Source organism: Octodon degus, unplaced genomic scaffold, assembly GCF_000260255.1.
Source record: "Octodon degus isolate 3935 unplaced genomic scaffold, OctDeg1.0 scaffold00310, whole genome shotgun sequence".
Taxonomy (NCBI): Eukaryota; Metazoa; Chordata; class Mammalia; order Rodentia; family Octodontidae; genus Octodon; species Octodon degus.
In genome coordinates, this window is record NW_004524886.1 from 892505 (window position 1) to 910873 (window position 18369).

The 18369-nt window shown below is 56.0% G+C and overlaps 1 protein-coding gene across 3 annotated transcripts in view; it reads left to right on the top strand.

Moving 5' to 3' along the window:
- Snap47 (synaptosome associated protein 47) overlaps nucleotides 1–16888 on the top strand; it is a 34566-nt gene extending 17678 nt beyond the window's left edge. The window contains exons 3-5 of one of the 3 annotated variants that reach the window (XM_004647503.2): nucleotides 2158–2630; nucleotides 5779–5891; nucleotides 16532–16888. In XM_004647503.2, coding sequence (XP_004647560.1) covers nucleotides 2158–2630; nucleotides 5779–5891; nucleotides 16532–16678 — 733 coding nt within the window. In that variant the 3' untranslated portion in view covers nucleotides 16679–16888. Of the gene's footprint in view, nucleotides 1–2157; nucleotides 2631–5778; nucleotides 5892–14071; nucleotides 16401–16531 lie in introns of those variants that run through there. The other 2 variants (XM_023707762.1, XM_023707763.1) reach the window with 2 other exon arrangements.
- The last annotated feature ends 1481 nt before the right edge of the window (nucleotides 16889–18369 follow it).

Here is an 18369-nt window from a genome sequence, read left to right on the forward strand (position 1 = left end):
TTTTTTTTTTTTTTTTTTTTCTGGAACCGGGGGTTGAACTCAGGCCCTTGCACTTGCCAGGGAAGTGCTTATTCTACTGAGCTATCTCCCCAGCCCCTTTTTGGTCTTTTTGAGACAGGGTCTTCTATGAATCTCAGGCTGGCCTTACACTCACTTTGTAGCCTAGGCTGGGCTGGTCTCAAACTACAAGGATCCTCCTGCCTCAGCCTCCTTAGTGCTAGGATTATAGATGTGTGCTACCACACCCAGCTCTGTAAGACTTGCAAGCTCTGTGGTAATGAATACTTTTCTAATTCCTAATGTTGGTGATTTGTATTTTCTCTTCTTTCTTTGATCATTTCTTGTTAGTGCTAGTTTAATTTTTTAAAATCACTTCAAAAACCCAAATTTTGGTTTTGGTAACGCTTTATTTATTTATTTATTTATTTTTTGGTTTCAGTTTTGTTGGTTCCTGTGTTTCATTTCTTCTGAAACTAATTTGCACTAGGATAGGGGTATGTGCGTGTGTGTGTGCATGTGTGCATGTGCTCATGCACGCATGTGTGTGGTGCTGGGGTGGAACCAGGGCCTCATACATGCTAAGCAAAGCAGGTGCCCTGCCAATGAGCTGTGGCACAAACTCTAGCTTAGATCACTGACTTTAAACCCTTTTTTAAATGAAATTTTCACACAAACACACCAAAATCTATGCGTTTCTCTCTAAAATCTGTCATTTTCTTGTCATTTTTTAATATTATATCTTCACTCACTTTAAATTTTTCCGAGGTCCTTTTTGCTTGTTTTGGGTCTATGTATCACTTAAATATGTGACTACTTTGCATTCAGGACTTGGGTGATAGCCCAGAGCTCCTGACTTCCTCTGCCTTCTCTTCGTGGACAGACCACTGCTGGCACTCGGCACTGTTGTCCTTTCCTGGTGTCTCCTGTGTGGTTGGTGCGGTGCACACTCTGTGATTGCTGACTGATGTTTCTACCACTGCCAGTTGGGAGCTGCTTAAACAGACCCATTAAAATAGTTCATCACTGAGAGAAATGTGTTCAAACCTGTAGCGGTGGTCATCTGTTCCCCTGTTTAGTGTTTGCTTGTTTTTTGTCTTTGAGACAGGGTTTCACTATGCAGTGCAGGCTGGCCTTGAGCTCATTTTGTAGCCCAGGCTGGCCCTGGACTCAAAGTGATTCCCTGCATTAGCCTTCTGAGTGCTTAGTTTTGTCAGTTTTTGCTTGGTGAATCTTTTTTTTTTTTTTTTTTTTTTTTGCGAAACCAGGGATTGAACTCAGGCCCTCGTGCTTGCCAGGGAAGCACTTATTCTGCTGAGCCATCTGCTTGGTGAATCTTGAAGTCCTGTTATTAAGTGCTTGCACACAGTATTGTTAAGTCTTTCTGTTGGGCTGATTCTCTTATGACCACGCACTGCCCCTGGAAGTACTCCTTAGCTTTTAGCATGATGTGTAGTATATCTGTGTGCAACCCCTTACTCTCCATGCATCTGTGTTTTCATGCTTTACAGAACATCTTGGAAACAAGCTACACTGGCCCTTCAGGGCGCCCATCAGCCCTTTGTCTAGAGTATCCAGTCCATGTCCACGCAGTGTGAATATTAAATGTGGGTCAGCGTCATTTTACTCTTGCTGTGTGCTTCCTGTCTGCCCCATCTGACCTTTGCTTTCCTGTCCTTCCTTCATTTGCTTCTTTTGTTTTGACTCAAACAAGACAGCTCTTGGTGGTGTCGCTGGTTCCTTTGGAGTGTGCTGTCCCACATGGCAGCTCAAACTGAACTAAGAACGCAGCTCCTCAGTTGCACTGGTTGCGCTGTAAGTGTGTGTGATGGCTATAGGTGCCTCCTCGCCTGCCAGGCAGCATGGACGTAGAACATGCCACACTCAGCTGTCCAGAGCCTGAAGCCAGAGGAGCTCCAAGGAGAGCTCCCTGGGCCCATCGTGCTGTCCGCTGGGCTCCTCCGGGCACTGCGTGCCATGCCTTGCACCTCTGGCTCCGTACCTCAGACGTGCAGGTGGTGGCCCTGCTGTGCCTGCTGGCTGGCGCCTTAGGGAAGACTGGCCATAGGTGATAATGTTGAGGAATCCTGGTGCAGTCTTCTAGAATGCAAAAAGCATCACTCTTTAACTGCTGGCTCAGGTTTTTCTTTGCTTTTTCAGATTGCTGACAGAACTGGAGTCCCCGTCCTGGTGGCCTTTTAGTTCCAAGCTCTGGAAGACACCAGAAGAAGTGAAGCCCAGGGGAGCAGTCTCTGGGGCCAGCGGTGAGCCATGTGGGAAGGACGAGGTTGTGATCCAAGTGCCTGCAGTGATCTCCCGCGGAGCAGAGTCGCGCACCCAGCCAGGAAGGCTCACCGTGCTGGTGTCTGCACTGGAAATCCATGGTGCCAGCGCCATGCTTCTACACAGGTTCCAGAGGGCAGAGGTGGACAGTGTTAAGGTCCACTCACCGTACGAGGTGAGCATTTGCCAGCGGTGCACCGGGAAGCCTGACGTGGCTTTCCGCGTGCTGTCTGCCAGGATGCCGGAGCTCATCCCTGTTTTAGAGGTGCGATTCAGCGAGAAGGTCGAGCAGCTGAGAGACCCCACACTGCTCTCAAGTTCAAGAGCAGCTTCCCTGGCAAGACCAGCAGGTGAGCAGCTGGGCTGTGCACAGACGGGGGGGGGGGGGGCGGCTGCAGTGTATGGCTGCCGGCCCACTGTGTCATCTGCTGGGCAGCCTCTAGGTACTGGGGTCGTCAGAGACCCCAGTGCTGTGAGCTTGTTCCCCTGGGGGAGCCCATGGGAGGCCAGAGGACCCGTAGGGGCAGGGCCCCGGGGGAGGTCTGTCACGGGGATGTGGTCTGGAACTGGGTCCTGCAAGGCCAGAGGAGCTTAGACCTGGCTCCTTTTGTGTTCATTGCTTGGGAGTCTTTAGTAGAATGTAGCTCAAAGCCAGTCAGAAGGGTCCCCTAGTGTGGCTGTGCTGCTGAGCACAGCAGTGTTAGCAGCTAGGAGTAAAGGCGAGGGCTCCAGCTGGTTGGGTTGGAAGCTCAAGGCCTGAAATCAGGAAAAAAGCCTCAGGAAGAGAGCACACTGCGACCCAGGAGCCAGAGCACGCCTGGGCCCGCTCCTCCCCTTGCAGTACCCATCACCTGGAAGGATGCGCTCTAACCTAAGGACTCTCCGGGGTCCTCTCAGCCCGTGACCCCGTCATCCCCCAGGGCCAGGCTGCTAGCACTGAACACTGTGGACACACGTGCTGCACGTGAGGACACAGCACAGGGCTTCTGTGGCACCCTATGCAGAAGGATGTGCCAGGCCCATCTGGCGCTCAGCACTCCCCTCCCTCTTCCCTACTCTGGCGTTGACTAGACCTCTCCAGGCCCGAGACTGCATGTTGGGCTTGTGGCTTTGCGAACATGGCAGTGCAGTGGAGAGTGTTTGTTCATGCTCTACCCCTGCGTGTGGGGCCAGTGTGAGCGTCACGGTCAGCAGAGCCTGGCACCAGGTACAGCTGGGTGTGCCACAGCCCACAGCATCCTGGGTTAGAGCAAGAGCAGGGCTTCAGGAAGAGATGAGGAACAGGGGAGGTAGGAGGTGGCGTGAGCAGCCTTCATGCTCTGGGTGCTCCGAAGGGCTGTATGGTGCAGGGCTGTGCCTTGTAGCCTCGCTGACCCTCCGCTGTCTAGAGTTGGCACAAGTGCCGACTTAGGTACTACCTGCTGCAGCCACATGGGGGCAGTGTCACCACGCCCGCAGGGCTTTGCAGCAGGAGTGGCTTGTGAGGTCCGGCATGGATGGAGGATGAGGAGGCCCCTGCAGGCTGCCAAGGCTCTGCTTAGCCCCTCAGACCTGTGAGGGGAGGTGCGTATGGACATTGAGTATGGGCCTCCGGATGCTGGTGTGTCTGTGTAGGCTGCGGATGTCTTGAGAAGGGCCCAGATCTGAGCACAGGGCTTGTTCCGTGCACACCGCTGCACATGGTCTGTGATGGTTCATAGCAGTGCTGACAGCATGCATGGAAGCCAGGCTCGCTGTATGGGCTTTTCACCAATTTGGTGCTCAGAATGTCCTGAGCTGCTGGGTCTGTAGGCTTGGGGTGTTTGGTGCTGTCCCAGGCCCCACCCATGTCCTGTGGCATTAGGTGCCCTGCTGGGATACCTGCTTGGCCAGGAAGCCACCAGGAGAGAGCTGCCCAGGAGCGTTCCTTCTTCCCTGCCCCCCTTCTTATGTGGACAGGTGTGCAGTCGCAGTGCAGCTTTGCCCAGCAGGTGGCTCTCCTAAGGCCAGCACACACCCCTGTCAGGGTCCCTTGCTCAGCATGTTCCCAGGGCTCCTTCCTGGGAGGTGAGGTCATGGTCACTCTCCTCAGCCATCTCCAAATGCCCTGGGACCAAGCAGCAGCGCCCTGGCCACCTGCCACTGTGGCACGCATCACCTCCTCAGTCTCCGTGGTGAGGAGTACTGTCTGGTGGGTGCAGGGTTCCAACTGTGGAGGTGCACAGGCAGTGGGGGCCCCACCAAGGACGTGCACAGAGTTGGGAGCCACAGGCCAACAGAGGGGTTGCTGTTGCCCACACGTGAAGCAGGCATCCCTGCTCCTCCTGATCTCTGCAGCATCTTGTGCTAGGGCCTGCTGTCCTGTGGAGGGCCTGAGGGCTGTGTGGGGATCTCTGTAGGACCAGCGCTGGACAGAGGCAGAGAGCAGCAGTCAGTTGCTTTTCAAGAACAGGACAGGAGAGCAGTGGTCCCAGAGATAAGTCCCAAGGCAGTTTCCTGCATGTGCAAGCTCAGAAGCCAAGAGGCACAGAGGGGTGTAGTGCCAGAGGGCCTCCCTGCCCCCTGGCTGGCCTGCCTTCCTCACCCTGCCCACTTGAAGGCATCTTGGACAGGGCCAGGAAGTGGCCATGAGATCATCTGCAGGAGGTCAGGAGAGTAGGGGTGGCGTGTGCCTAATCCCTTTCCTGGGCAAGACGGGGCAGCCTGCTGGTCAGCGTGGTGTGTGCTGACTAGCACAGCTCTGCCTTCAGGCCAGCAAGGTGCCTTCTGCCCTCTCCTGGGGCAGGGCTTCCCTTCCTGGTGTGTCCAGCAGGGCCTACAAGCCACAGTGTCCCATCCTGTGGCCCAGGAAAGAGGCCTGGAGGCGCAGCACCTTCCCTTTCCTCACTGCCTGGTCAGTACTGCGTCGTCATTTACAGAGCCTGCATTACAGAGAAGGCAAGCCTGGGTGCAATTGGAGCTGCTGGGTACTGGGCAGGAGGCACTCTGCAATAGCCACCAGGAGCCCTGCCTCACTGTGCACTTGGCACCCTCCGCAGCCCTGCCCTATCCTGGGTGCAGGCATTCAGCGAGGCCGAAGCCTGAACCTGGGAGACACTGGACAGCTGCAGCTCACCCCACAGCCGGCGGGCACACGCAGTGGAGTTTGGCCCAAGGCTGGCCCTTTCCTGTGCTCTGTGAGCCGCAGTGCCCTGTGGAGCAGCTCAGCCATCCTGCAGTTTCCTGGTGATGTGTTTTATGGGCCTTCCACCACAGTTCAGTGATTCTGGGTTTTGTAGTCCACATCTTTACTTTTCTTTTCCTTAGATAGAGTCAGTCACTGCTGGGTAAAGGGCTGTTCTTTAGAAAGACAAAGTTAGTCATGGGGGTCCACAGAGCTGACGCTCAGGAGTTGTGGACCCAGACATGCAGCCAGGCCAGCACCCGCAGCAGGCTTGACTGCCCTGTGAAGTTCCAAGCACTTGTGTGTGGTTTTGCCTTCTGAAAAACATCACCGCTGACCTCAGCTTTCCGTTCCAGCATCCGGGCTCATGGGCTGTGTTGTGCCCACAGGAGGCCAAGAGGGCAGGTGGCCACAGCCACAGAAGGCCCAGCCGCTGCTTCCTGAGGACGATGCCCAGAAGCTGACCCAGGTAAGTCTGGCCTGCCTCCTTGGGGGGAATGGAGGCCACGGTCCCCAACCCTGAAGGAGAAAAGGAAGGGCTGCCCACTCGGTGCTGCACTCGGCCGTGAAACTCGCTCAGCTGGCAGAACTGGCCTGTGCATGTGTGTGTGCACATGCTTGTGTGGGCTGGGTGCTGTATGCACTGTGCATTATGTACATGCTGCATGTGTGTGTCCTACGTGTGCCTGTGTGTGTCCATATGCCTGAGTGTGCACTGGCTTGCTCAGAGCTGTGTTCTGGAGGAGGCTTAAGCTTTTCCCCAGAACGTTGAAATTTCCATGTTTGACGTGGGTGTTTTTCACTAGTCTTCTGTAGTCTTACTGACAGTGTAATGCTGTTTTCTCCTGTATCATTTTGGAGCAGTACCCGGCCATTATAGCACTTCACTTACAGATATTTCTGTGTGTGTCTTTACTAGATAGAGGGGCAGGCACTCCCATCGGCAGGAGGCTCCTTCTCCTCCAGGCCCGGCCCAGAGAGGGTCAGGGCCAGAGGACTGCGGCCCCACCACAGGCTGCCGCAGGGCAGCGGCTGTGCTCACAGGAAGCTACCGTCCTGTCTTGAATATCACCTTAAAAAGAAGAGTGGTCCCTCCTGTGTCTCGGGTGTACCCTGTCCTCCCAATGACACGTGCCCTCCTGCACTCAGCCAAGACTCGCAGAGGTGCCCAGCTTAGCCCTGGCCCCTCAGACACATATGTCCGCATCTAGGCATCCTGAGACCCCGCGAGGAGGCGCTGCCTGTATCCACTGGGGCAGAGCAACAGCAGCCTGCTGAGCCTGTGTAGAGACTGACACGGTACTCGTCTTCCAGTCTCACAGACCCCGTGCTCTGAGCTTGGCTCCCATCTAGGGAAGAACATTTGTCTTTGGCACTTTACCCCTGGTCTGCCTCAGTCGTGTGCAGACAGGATATGTGCTTGAGCTTGAGCAGCACATTCTGCAGGTCCATTCACACTCGCCAGCACCTGCCCCTGGGTCCAGGGGCAGCGGGAGAGACCTGGGTTCACAGCCGACTACTGCAGGGTCTGGCCAGGGGTACTTAGGCTGAAGGAGCAGCTGCACTCATAGAGGAAGGGGAGTGCCTTCCCTGTCACTCAAATCTGGCTGTGGTTGGAGGGGCCTTCCTAGCCCCTAAATCCCAGTCTCTGCCATCCTGTACCTGGGCAGCCAGCACGGCTTGGGTGTCATGACACGCCTGTCGTCCCAGCATAGCAACTGAGACCCTGTCAAAATAAAAGAGAGAAAGGCCTTGGGGTGTAGCTGAGTGCAAAAGCCCTGAGTTCCACCCCGGTACTACAAAAGGAATCAGCCAGGAGCAAGGTAAACAGATGTCAGGAGGAGCACACAGAGCTGTGGTGGAGTGGGTGCCTTGGTGACTGGGCTCTCCCAGACTGTCCCCATGGGTCAGGATGGGGCCTCGGACCACCAGGTCCTGGTGGTCTTGCAGGCTGGGCTGGGGGCAGGGAGAGGGCTACATGGGTCAGGAGGGCTGGCCTCATTTTACACCAAGAGACACATGTTTTGTATTTGGAGAAGAATTTGTGGCAGTACAGCTAAAGCTCAGGCCAAAGAAGGAAAGAGTTAAATTTGTGGAGAAACAAAAATCCAAGAAATCCTCCTCCATCCAGCTGTGGTTTTGGTGGCAACTGCTGTTAATGCCATTCCTTGAGATGTATCCTGGTGATTTCAGTTGCAGTTGGGGCACAGGGGAGGTGGCTGAAACTGTGTGGGGACAGGAGTGCAGCACGTGGGTGCCTGCAGCCCCCTCTCATGGTCTGAGGCCTCCATCTGCCACGTCACTGCGGCTGGCGCAGGAGGAGCGGGGGTTGAAGGCAGCCCGCCCGCGGGTCTGGTCTGGCAGGGCCCAGGCTGTCCCAGCATATACCTCTGAGCGCAGCTGCAGTGTGCACTAGAGCCACACTACACCAGTCTGGGCGTGGTGTAGATGCTGCATCACTGCTGTAGGTCTGGAGAGGGCAGGCACTCCCATCAGCAGGAGGCTCCCTCCTCTCCAGGCCTGGCCCGGAGAGAGTCAGGGCCGCGGCTGTGGTCACAGGAAGCTGCCGTCCTGTCTTGAACTTTGTGTGCCCTTCACTCTGCCAGGGACAACACTTATACTAGTCAGTGATTACTAGAGTCAGATGTAGAAGGCTGCCGATGTCTTTCTGTGCACTAAAACCTGAAGGATCCGGGGGACAGCTTGCAGCCCATGGCAGTGGCTGTCTAAGTCCCAGCAAGGATCTGCACCAGAAAGGCCCCAGGGCCAGTGCTGGAAGCTAGAAAGCCTGTGCTGACAGGGAAAGCACCTGCACTACAAGGCTGAGATCTGTACTTGAAGCCAAGAGACCACATCTAAGGTGAAGATGAGGATTGAAGCTCTCCCAAAGAAGACAGCAGCCAGAGCTCCTCTGAAGGAAGAGCACCGAAAATACCAGCTTCCTGAGGAAAATCAACAGCACTCCGTCTTCCCCTCCCATTTTCCTTTTACGCTATTCTAGCAGCTGTCCTCGGGTGGGTCTTCCATACCCAGAGCCACGCTGGCCCAGTTCAGCTGAGGGTTCCCACTTGAGTTGACCATTACTTAATGTACCACAGCATTGTCACAAATAGTAAGCAAGAGACACAGAACTTAAAAGGAAAACTAAGTCATCTGCTGGGTGCAGTGGAAGCCGGTTACCTCAGGAGCAGCACAGAGGAGAGCGAAGCCCCCTGGGAGGCCACACCAGCCCCACATCCACCTGCCTTGGAGGCTAGATGGGGTGCTCTGCTGACTGGGGAGCTAAGAAAGTGATGCCCTCCCTGACTTTGCATTTGCTTGCCTTTTGGGAAATCATAGAGGCATTCATCTGGCTTACGGTTTGGGAGGGTTCAGTCCCTGGTTGGTGGCTCCAAGGCAGGAGCATGGTGTAAGGGGTAGCAGAGGGCAGCACTCACCTCACAGCAGCAGACTAGAGACAAGGAAGGAACCAGATTTGTCCTCAAAGGCCCTGTGGCCCATCTCTTTTTTTTTTTTTTTTATTTATGTGTGTGTGTGTGTGTGTGTGTGGCCAGCTCAGCCCACTTGGGGGCGAGGCTGGCTGGCATGTGGTGCTGGGGGTTTGAACCGTGGTCCCTGTGCTTTAGCTAAGCTTGTTCTAAGTAGGTGCTTTAGACCACTGAGCCATCTCACCAGCCCCGCTTCTGCAGATCTTTAGGAAACTTAGAAACTGGGAAGTGTAAATCTTCCTGCTACTTCTAGTTCCAAATTATTTTGGAGGCCCTGGGTCCGTGGTTCTACAAAAATTTGAGGATCAGCTTTTTCAACCTTAGAAATGCTTAGGAATTGCAATAGCTGTTACAGCATAAAGTCTGTGGCCTAGAAACGCAGCCTGTCCTCCCACTTACTTACTCTCTAATTTTCAGAAATATTTTGTATTGTCAGTACCCAAGTTTACCGTATTGGATAAACTGCTATTCTTCAGAGGCTGCCATCTGAAGTGCAAGTATTTTCCCAACTTCCCTTCCTAGGTTTTGTTGTCACCCTGTAGAAACAGCTGATTATTGCTACATTGGTCTCACTCCGGAAGCTGCATGGAATTCACTGATGGTTCTCGGGTTCCCATTGCCTCCCTGAAGTCTCTGGGGCCCCCTGCACCAGTGGGATCCCTTCCTCTGCACAGACCTTGCTCCCCGTGGTTTTTGGCACGCTCTTTGGTTCTGTCTTGCCTTGCAGCTCCAGGTGCCAAGGGTGGGCACAGTGTGGCTCTAGTGGACACAGGCACCGTGCTGGGCCAGGGAAAGCCGTGCGCGCTCAGCGGTGCCCTGGCCAAATGAGGAGCCTCCTGTGCTGAATCTGGGGGTGCTCCCAGAGGGTGGGCCCAGCACCCCTGCTTTCTCCTGTGGCCAGCTAAGGAGGCTTTCTCCCTTGGCCAGCTAGTAGACACAGGCATCCTGCTGGGCCAGGGAAAGCCGTGTGCGCTCAGCAGTGCCCTGGCCAGCTGACGAGGCTCCTGTGCTGGATCTGGGGGTGCTCCGGAGGGTGGGCCCGGCACCCCTGCTTTCTCCCCGGCGTTGCCAGGGCGCTGTGTCATACTGATATCTTTGTCCGAGCCCTTGTGTCCCAGGGTCACTTTGTGTGCTTTGTCTTCATTTTCCTTCGTCTCACAGAATTTACTGACTCCTGCTGGTTGGTGAAGAGCTGCTGCTTAGTGTCTCTGCCTGTCTGTGAATGTTCCAGGTTGCTAGTTTGTTTCACTGTGCTCAAGAGAAGGTGCTTCCTCCTGTTTTGTACTCTGTGAGTCACTGAGACTCAGGCTGTTGCTCGCCCGGCACTGGTGCATGCTGCAGGCTATCATGTATCCTGAAATGTGGGTTTGGTGCATAGTTCCCAAATCCTGTGCTCTGGGACACACGTGTACTAATGAGCCTGCCGCTTACCAGCCAGCCCAGGTAGCTTCAGCACAGGCTGCCCCAAGAAGACCAAGGCAGGGTCCCAGGGTTGGGACTCCCAGCCCCACCCGGCCTCCAGGAGGGCAGAAGAACTGAGCATCCAGCCGACCTCCATGGCCCAGCAACTCAGTCCTGCCCTCATCAAGAAGCTTCCAAAACCGCAAGGCCAGGGCTTAGGGCTTCCTGGGATCTGGACATGGGCAGGGTGGGGCCAGGGAGGGCAGGAAGCCCAGCCTCCCCATACCAGCCCTGAGCACTTGCCTGCAGCCTGACACAGTCCTGACAGGGCAAGCGTTCCCTGGCCCAGTCCCTGTGATGGGGTGAGGGGCATCCATCTCAAGGAGGGGATGAGGAGACCCCGCTTGGCAGCAGGGTGGGAATCAGAACCCCAGGGGAGACAGCCTGGGCTTGTGGTAGCATCTGAGGCAGGGGCATCGGAGGGAGCCCACCGTGGGTGGTGCTGTCTGCCGCAGGTGGTGTTGGCCTGTGTGAGTTAGAGGACCCCGCTGGTAGCCCCTACAGCACTGAGCACTGGCTGTGCAGGCACAGCCTGCGCATGTGTGTCATCAGAAGTATCCCGGAGACAGTAGAGCAGCAGCCCGTTTGCACCACGTATCCACTGCTTGCCAAGTTGGGCTGTTTTCTGTAAGTTTTGTAGTCCTACCGATTTCCAGTTTTCTTAATGATCTGAGTAGATTTTCTGTTGCTATTGGCATCTGTTTGTTAGCTTGAAAATAGCAAAGGCGGTGTGGCTTTGCCTTTGGACTAGAAAGCAGGTCATTGGGGGCCCTACTGAATGATATTAGAAGGGTGGGAGGGGCTCAGTGTTGTGGGCACGGCGCTGGCCTCTGTCCCATCTGGAGTGCTGAGCTGGTCTCCCTCACGCCCAACCAGGCCTCCTGCATGTCTGGGTGTGAAGAGATGGGCTGTGCAAGAGAGAGTGCAGGCATCCACCCGCTGAGGTGGGGTCAGCTGTCTCCTGTGTTTCCAGTCCTGAGCCGCCACATGTGCAGTGCAGGTCTCCCAAGGGAAGGGCACCCTCTGTGAGGGCTGCGAGGGTGCAGAGCTCTCCCAAGCCCTGGCTGTCTTCATGGGTGCCTCACATGTCGGGCTGGAGGCTGGGAGCGTCAGGGACTGCTGGAGAGACCGGGCCTTGCTGTCCAGTGCTGTTCCTGGTGAGACTGGCAGCCAGGAGGGGCGAGTGCCACCCATTTGTGCAGCCCACGGCTCCCGCAGACCCAGCCTGCCTTCTTGTCTGAGTCCCCTCTGCATGGGGACTACAGCTGGGGTCCCTCCTGCCAGGGGCTCCAAACAGTGCAGCTGTGAGGACTAGAAGGGGTGGGCCACACTGACCCTGCTTCACTGTGGATGAGGACTTCACCCTCTCACCCTGCCACAGTGCAGAATTGCTGCCTGGCAGAACTGTTAAGAGCTGCAGACAGCTTGGTCCTCACCAGCTCTGTTCCTAAATGGCTGCTGATTTCTCCCTGCAGGAGAATTCTGTTTCCAGGTGAGTCAGCATAGCACTGCAGAGGGCAGCCAGCCTGCTGCCCCCCTCTGAGGCGTGAGCGCTGTACAGGCATGCTCAGGGTCCTGGCTGGAGGGCAGATTGTGCAGGGCAGCTGCTTGCACCTGGCTGTGCCTTGGGAGTATGGGGTGTCCCCTCCCCTGGGTCCTGTGGTCTTGGGTGCTGCATGTGACAGGCCGCAGACACACAGCCTGGCCCTGGATGATATGTATGTGCAGCTGCTGTCTGGCTGGGACGCCACATGGCCTCAGTACACAAGATCTCCATGGTTTGCTTCCTGCCTCTCCACACGGGCAAGTGGGAGGCTGAGCTCTGCACGTCTGTTCTTGAGGCACACCCGGCAGTGTGTCCCACTGCAGGTGGGCTGTTGTTCCCCATATCCTCTGGGGCCCTGGGAGATGGGGAGGTCAGAGGGCCCAGAGCCTTCCTTGGGGTCATGGAGGAGGAGAGTGGCCCTGGGAACCCTGGTGGACTTGGTGTGCTCAGCTATGTCTCCAGTTCCACCTGAGTTGCCCAGGCTGCCCCCACTTCTCTGCCACAGATGCTGAGGGAGCCCAGTTCTGTTGCTTGTGGAGAGCGGCACTTGCCACCTGCCAACTACCCCCAAGCTGAAGTGCCCTGAGTGCCCCTGCTCACATCATATGCATCTCTGTCCTGCCCGTGTTGTGTGCACTGTTGCTCTCTTTCTCTGTAGCCTGCAGTGCGTGTAGCCGGGTAGTTCCCACATAGGTGCTGTTTCCTGGTGACCGTGTGTTTCTCAGTGTGCCAGGGACTTGGGCAGCATCCGTCGTGAAGCCAGTCCTCAACTTGCAGCTAGCCAGGGCTTGTGGGGAGGCCCTGGGTGTTGCGAGGCTGGCAACATTGGTGCTGACGACCAGACAGCTTGTCATCCTGGACCACAGAGCAACAACTGTTCCTGGGTTTGGCCAGACTTCATGAGTCCCATTCTTTCCATCTCCTGCTGCATGGAATGTGCACGGCCTATTTAATTACTTCAGCCTCTCTTAAAGGAAAAAGGCCACCAGCATTCCAGAGGCACTGGTGCTTTGAAGGTTAATGTAGTCATTTTCTTTGTCTGCTGATCTAATAGCTATAAAGACCTCTTTTCAATTTTTCAGTATTAATTAATTTCAAGTGCATTTTGGCAGCCAGACCAAGGTTCTTAATAGGCTGTTTGAAATGATTTCTATTTTTAAGGCTCAAAAATCAATGGATTGTTTCCAAATCAAAGGGTGAATAGCATCCAACCTTTACTTGTAGTATCCCAAACCAGCCATTGTTAGGGAAGTTGGGAATAAGACCCTAACAGTGGCTGGCTATCCATGTCACTACTCTGCTCAGTAGGCAAAGCCACAGGGTGTGCAGATCCCTACTTGAGCTGCAGACTCACTGTGCATAGAAAAAGAGCAGTTCACTTGGACCACTTAGCTTAAGAGTCAGAGGTAGATGTGCAGGGACACAGGACATCTCTGTCAGAGAGATGGCCCTTGTAGGTTGTGGCCTCTTGGCCTCATAGCCCGCCTTCACACATGGCTGGCACCTGCCTACTCACCCTCATGATAATGTTTGCTGGGTGGAGCCTGCCGTCCTGGCTTCCCCAGCATTCCTGCCTGTCAGTTGGCTGTTCCGCACTGCAATAGGACACACACAGTCTGCAGGAAAAGGAGGCTCAGCGTGAGCAGTGGCTTCATGGCGAGAGCATCATTCCTGGAGGGCATGGCCACAGAAAGCAGAGCAGGAAGTGGCCAGCAAGGACTCCCTGAGCTCACACACCCCTGGCCAGCCAGATACACCTGCAAGTGTGCTTCACTGAGCTTCCGTCCAGTCAGCAAGCACACTGCAATGGTGAGGAGACTCATGTCACTGTTTGGGTTGACTCTTGAATCTCAGGTCCTGGATGCATCCCCTTCTCACTCCTGGTCTGTGGGTGTTGATCATGCTGTTCTTAATGCAGACAGCTCTGCAGATGCTCTGGGTCCCTGGCTGTGTCGGGCCTCCTCCGGATTTGGGAGGCTCTCGTCCCAGTTCTAGGGGTGTACAGTTTCTTTCTTTCTTTCTTTTTTTAATTTTAATAAGACAGTTTCAATAATTAATACAATGCATATTGTTATCTTCTTAGTGGTTATTCATAGTACAAGATGCAGACACGATATCCTGTCCAAATACTATTAGTCTGAATCTTTCTTGCAGGTTTTCACGAGGTCCTCCCTGCAGTGAGTCAGCAAGCCTCACTGCTGGGGCTGCCTGAGCCCAGAGGCTCGAGTCAGGGCGGTGTCCAGCACTTGCTGTGAAGCAGTCTGTGAGGGCGGGCTGAGGTAGCATGTGTGACGAGGGTGGAGCGGTGCTTGGGTGCACCGCATAGCGCTGGCGACTCTCAGCCTCTGTCTAGAAAGATTGGAGAATGAAAAGCCAGAACACATCATGTGCAGTCATGCGCTGTAATCTCATATTTCTCTTTTCTGAGAGTATGTGGACATGGTGTGAGGCAAAACAGGACGATGGAGGCCGAGTGCCCTACTCTGGAACGCCCGCCAGGTCACTCACTGCTGTAGACCTGGGCTTTGCAGAGGAGGGGTCTCAGCCCCTCATGCACCCGTGATGCACACTGTTCCCTCCCTGCCTTCTTGTCTTTAAGAGAAAAGTAAGGCTAATGGTGCCCAGGATCTGGCAGGGCCTGGCCCCCCACAGGTAGTGTGGCTGGAGCCCGGCTTTCTCATGTGCAGAGGCTGCAGTGTGTAGGCTGGAGCCTCACGCCCAGAAGTGTATCTCCGTGTCAGCAGTCACATGTCACTTAAGAACAGCCTGGCCCAGCGGGAGACTGCGTCGTCGTGGGAACATCACAGAGCGTACACACACAGATGGGCCTGTGAACTCAGCAAGTCATTCACGGGCCCTTCTCGGGCTGGAACGAGACACGACGCGTGGCTGTAAACGCGATCACATTTCAGAGTGACGGGGTGCTAGAGACAGCAGAGGAGCTGCCAGGGCTGTGTGTGGCCTGCCCAGCTAAGGCTGGGGGGCCTTGTCAGGGGACATCAGGTGACACTACTGGGTGGCAGAGGCCATCCCTTCCTGCAGTTCCTGGCAAGACAGCCTTCCTACCTCACCAGGAGTGGAGTGAATGAGAAAATAGTCCAACAAGAGAGAGTGGCAGGGGGGCCTGATCTCCCATGGCTGTGGGCTGGGCTTTATTTTCTTTTTGATGGTGCTGTCTGGGCAGCTGCCATGTGAGGTCATCAGCGCAGGAGATGGAAAAGACCTACTGTATGAGGTCACCCACCACCCCTGGGGCTGCTGACCCTGCTGATACTTTCCAGAGCACGGGCCAGGCTCTCAGTGATGACTCAGTGCCGACGATCCACCACGGGGGAGTCTGTGACCCCCGCCTGCAGGCGGCGCTTCCGGCCCTGCGGAGTTTGCAGGCCTCATGCAGCTGTGGGTTTTGCCGTTCATAGGCCTGTTCTGCCTAATGTCAGGATGGAGGTCAGGCCCTGTTTTGTTGCTTGTTGGTCGGATGCTGCAGGCAAGGGTGAAGGTCTCCCTGTCAGGGTGAGGCTGGCTGGCATTGAGCTCCTCCTCTGATGTCAGGATCACTGCTCTCGCTGAGGTGAATGGAGCTCCTGTGCGTGAGCCCGGAAGCCACAGGCATCGCGCACAGCAGCCCTGCTCTCGGTGGTGGGCGCAGCCACGGCTGCTCTGCTAAGTCAGGATCCTAGAGTCCAGAGCTGTCCCTAGAGCCGGGTGGTGACTCCAAAGCACATGCATGGCAGCAGGCTGTTTCTCCAGACAGCCCTGAGAAATGTGCTAGTGCTGCTCTTGAGGGTGCTTGCCCCCATCACAGTGGTTGTCGTTGCTGCTGCTTTATAGCGCTTCTCCTTTTGTCTGTTCAGGTTTAGCCCAGGCCTCGTGTTACAGCAGCCACACAGGGGTGCAGTTCTGCAGAGCTGAGAAGGACTCTGTGGTGTACACAGCACCATGTGCCCCACCAGCCCAGGGCCCTGCTCCAGTGTGTACTATGTGGTCTCACCTCGAGGCCTCCAAGGCTAGGGAGACCCACCCAGAGGTGCCACAGTCACACAGCACTGCCTGCAGCCAGCTCTGTGCAGCGGACAGGAGGTTCTGACATCAGGATGGCGTGTGGTGCAGCCACCTGTGTGTCACCACTACCCTGCTGCTTTTGGAGTCTATGCTGCACTTCCTGGAGCCATTGGCTAGTGTCACTGCAGGCGCAAGGCTGCTTTGTGCTGAGGCATAAGAAGCACTGATGTCACTAGGTCCTGCATCTGTGTCTGTGTCTGTGTGAGGTGGGGTGTGTGTGTGTGTGTGTGTGTGCGTGTGTGTGTGTGTGTGTACTGATCACACATCCAGAGAAAGGGCCCTGCTTCTCCTGTCCAGTCTTGTTTCTCTCACCTTGCAGGGGCAGGAGTGGGAGCACCCTACACCATGCCTGAGACAGTTCCCATGAGGAAGGGGCCACAGGTGGAGGGCACCAGGGGCTGGTGGCTGGTGGGCACCTGCAGCCAGGACCACAGGGTGGCCCTGAGCACTGAGGCCTTGCCCTGGCACTGCTCCATAGGCTCCTGAAGGGAAGGGCACGCATTTGCTAGCATGGACAGAGGCTGCCTCTGCTATCTTTGTGCTTCTACCCAGATCCTCCGGAAGCTGAAAGGGCTAGCGCTAGACACTGAGGCAGAGCTGGAGCGACAGGACGCAGCCTTGGAGGGCATCACCACTGCCGTGGAGCACGCCACCCTGACCACAGACAAGCACAACCGGCGCATGAAGCGGCTGATGTAGGAGGGCCTGTGAGTCCCTTGCTGGGGCCAGAGGCCCACCAGAGTGGAGCCGTGTCACCCAGGACATACCTGCAGCCTGCGCCATGCACTCCACTGTCAGAGTCTGTTTGCATCTTTTCCCTGCTGCCCAGGCCCTGGCAAAAGGCTGCAGTCCTTGAGAGGCAGTATGGCTGCCTGTCTGGGTCCCTTTCAGCATATAGGCCCTTGTCCCCACCTCCTCTGGCAGTCCCCATCCCAGGTAGCTGGTGGTACCACCCAGCTTTACCCAGGAGTGAGACAGAAGCACCGAATTGCCAGCTGCCCAGCCCTGGAGTAGAGGGGGGCACAGGCCAAGCAGGCTCCAAAGCTGCCCCTGATCCAAGGCCTTGCTCCTCGAGCTTAATTTGAGGAGGTGAGGCACTCAAGGGCCCTTAGGTGGGGGAAGGAGGAGGCAGGCCTTGCAGCCCCTCCGGCCGGCCTGTGGACACAATGGCAGGATGCCTGTGTGCACACTAGCAGATAGCAGCAGAGCGACCGGCATTTCCACCCCAAACGCTGACCACACTGCAGCATTGGGCCTCTCAGAGCGCCTCTCCCAGTTCTTCCTCAAACCCTAACAAACCGCTGTGAATACCACCCTGCCCTGCACTGTGGGCCTGAGGCCTACCACCTCCTCCATAGCAGCCGCCTCTGCAGGGCCTGGCCTCCCTGCCTACCCCTCCGCCACCTTGCAGCTGGGGTCTTGGGCAGCAGCTCCATTGCCTGATGCAGAGGACTAAGGACTGGTCTTCCTGTGACTGATGTGCTCCAGGCACATCCACACTGTTGGAAACGACAGGACTCCTCATGGGGCTGAGTGACATTCCATGGCGGGCATGTGGGGTTTTCACCTATCCATGTGGCCCCACCCAAATGAGACAGGAACAGGATAGGGCAAGGACCTCAAAAGCTACAAGTCATGGTTTATTTTTCAAAATAGCTCCAAGAGGGGATTTAAGCATCTTCCTTGTGGAAAAATGGTCCCACTTAAGGAGAGGGAAACGTGATTACCTGGCTGCCTCACGCACAGTAGATGTGTGTGGAAGTGTGCCCTGCACTCCCCAGTAGGAACAGTTTCTGTGCTTATGAGAAGGCAGAGCTCGGGAAGGACAGGGAGGGGGAAGCTGTGGCCTCTACAATAGCATCCCCTCAGCCCCAGAGCAGCACGGGCACAGACCTCGCATGACAGGAGGGAGCTGTGCCAGCTCCAGAGGCCACTCGAGCTGCTGGGCACTTGCTGTGACACAGCATCCTCGTGGGTGCGGGGTGGTCCCCTGGGCTCCCCACTGCAGGATGAGTGAGGCAGGAGACCAGGGAAAGCCATGCCGGGCTGGGTAGGCCATGCTTCTGTGTGTCCTGCATGCCGTTCTGGGCTTGGAGGTGGTCCCAGGGCAGCTTTCTGGCTGGGAGAGCAGGGTGGGGCATGGCCAGCCACCCTGGAGACCCCAAGGGGGCACTTACAGTGGTTCGCAGGACTGGGGCTGTGGGTGCCACTGTTTCCAGGGGTCTGTGGCGTCGGTGTCGGAGCCTGGCACAGCTGTTTGCTGAAGGTGGATAGGTCTGTTGGTGTGTCGGTTGTGTTAGCACATGTGCGCAGAGCCCTGGGGAGGTGACGGGGGACGGTCCCCACATGGCATCAGGGGCTCCATCAGGAGAAAAAAGCGGGAGCTAGCA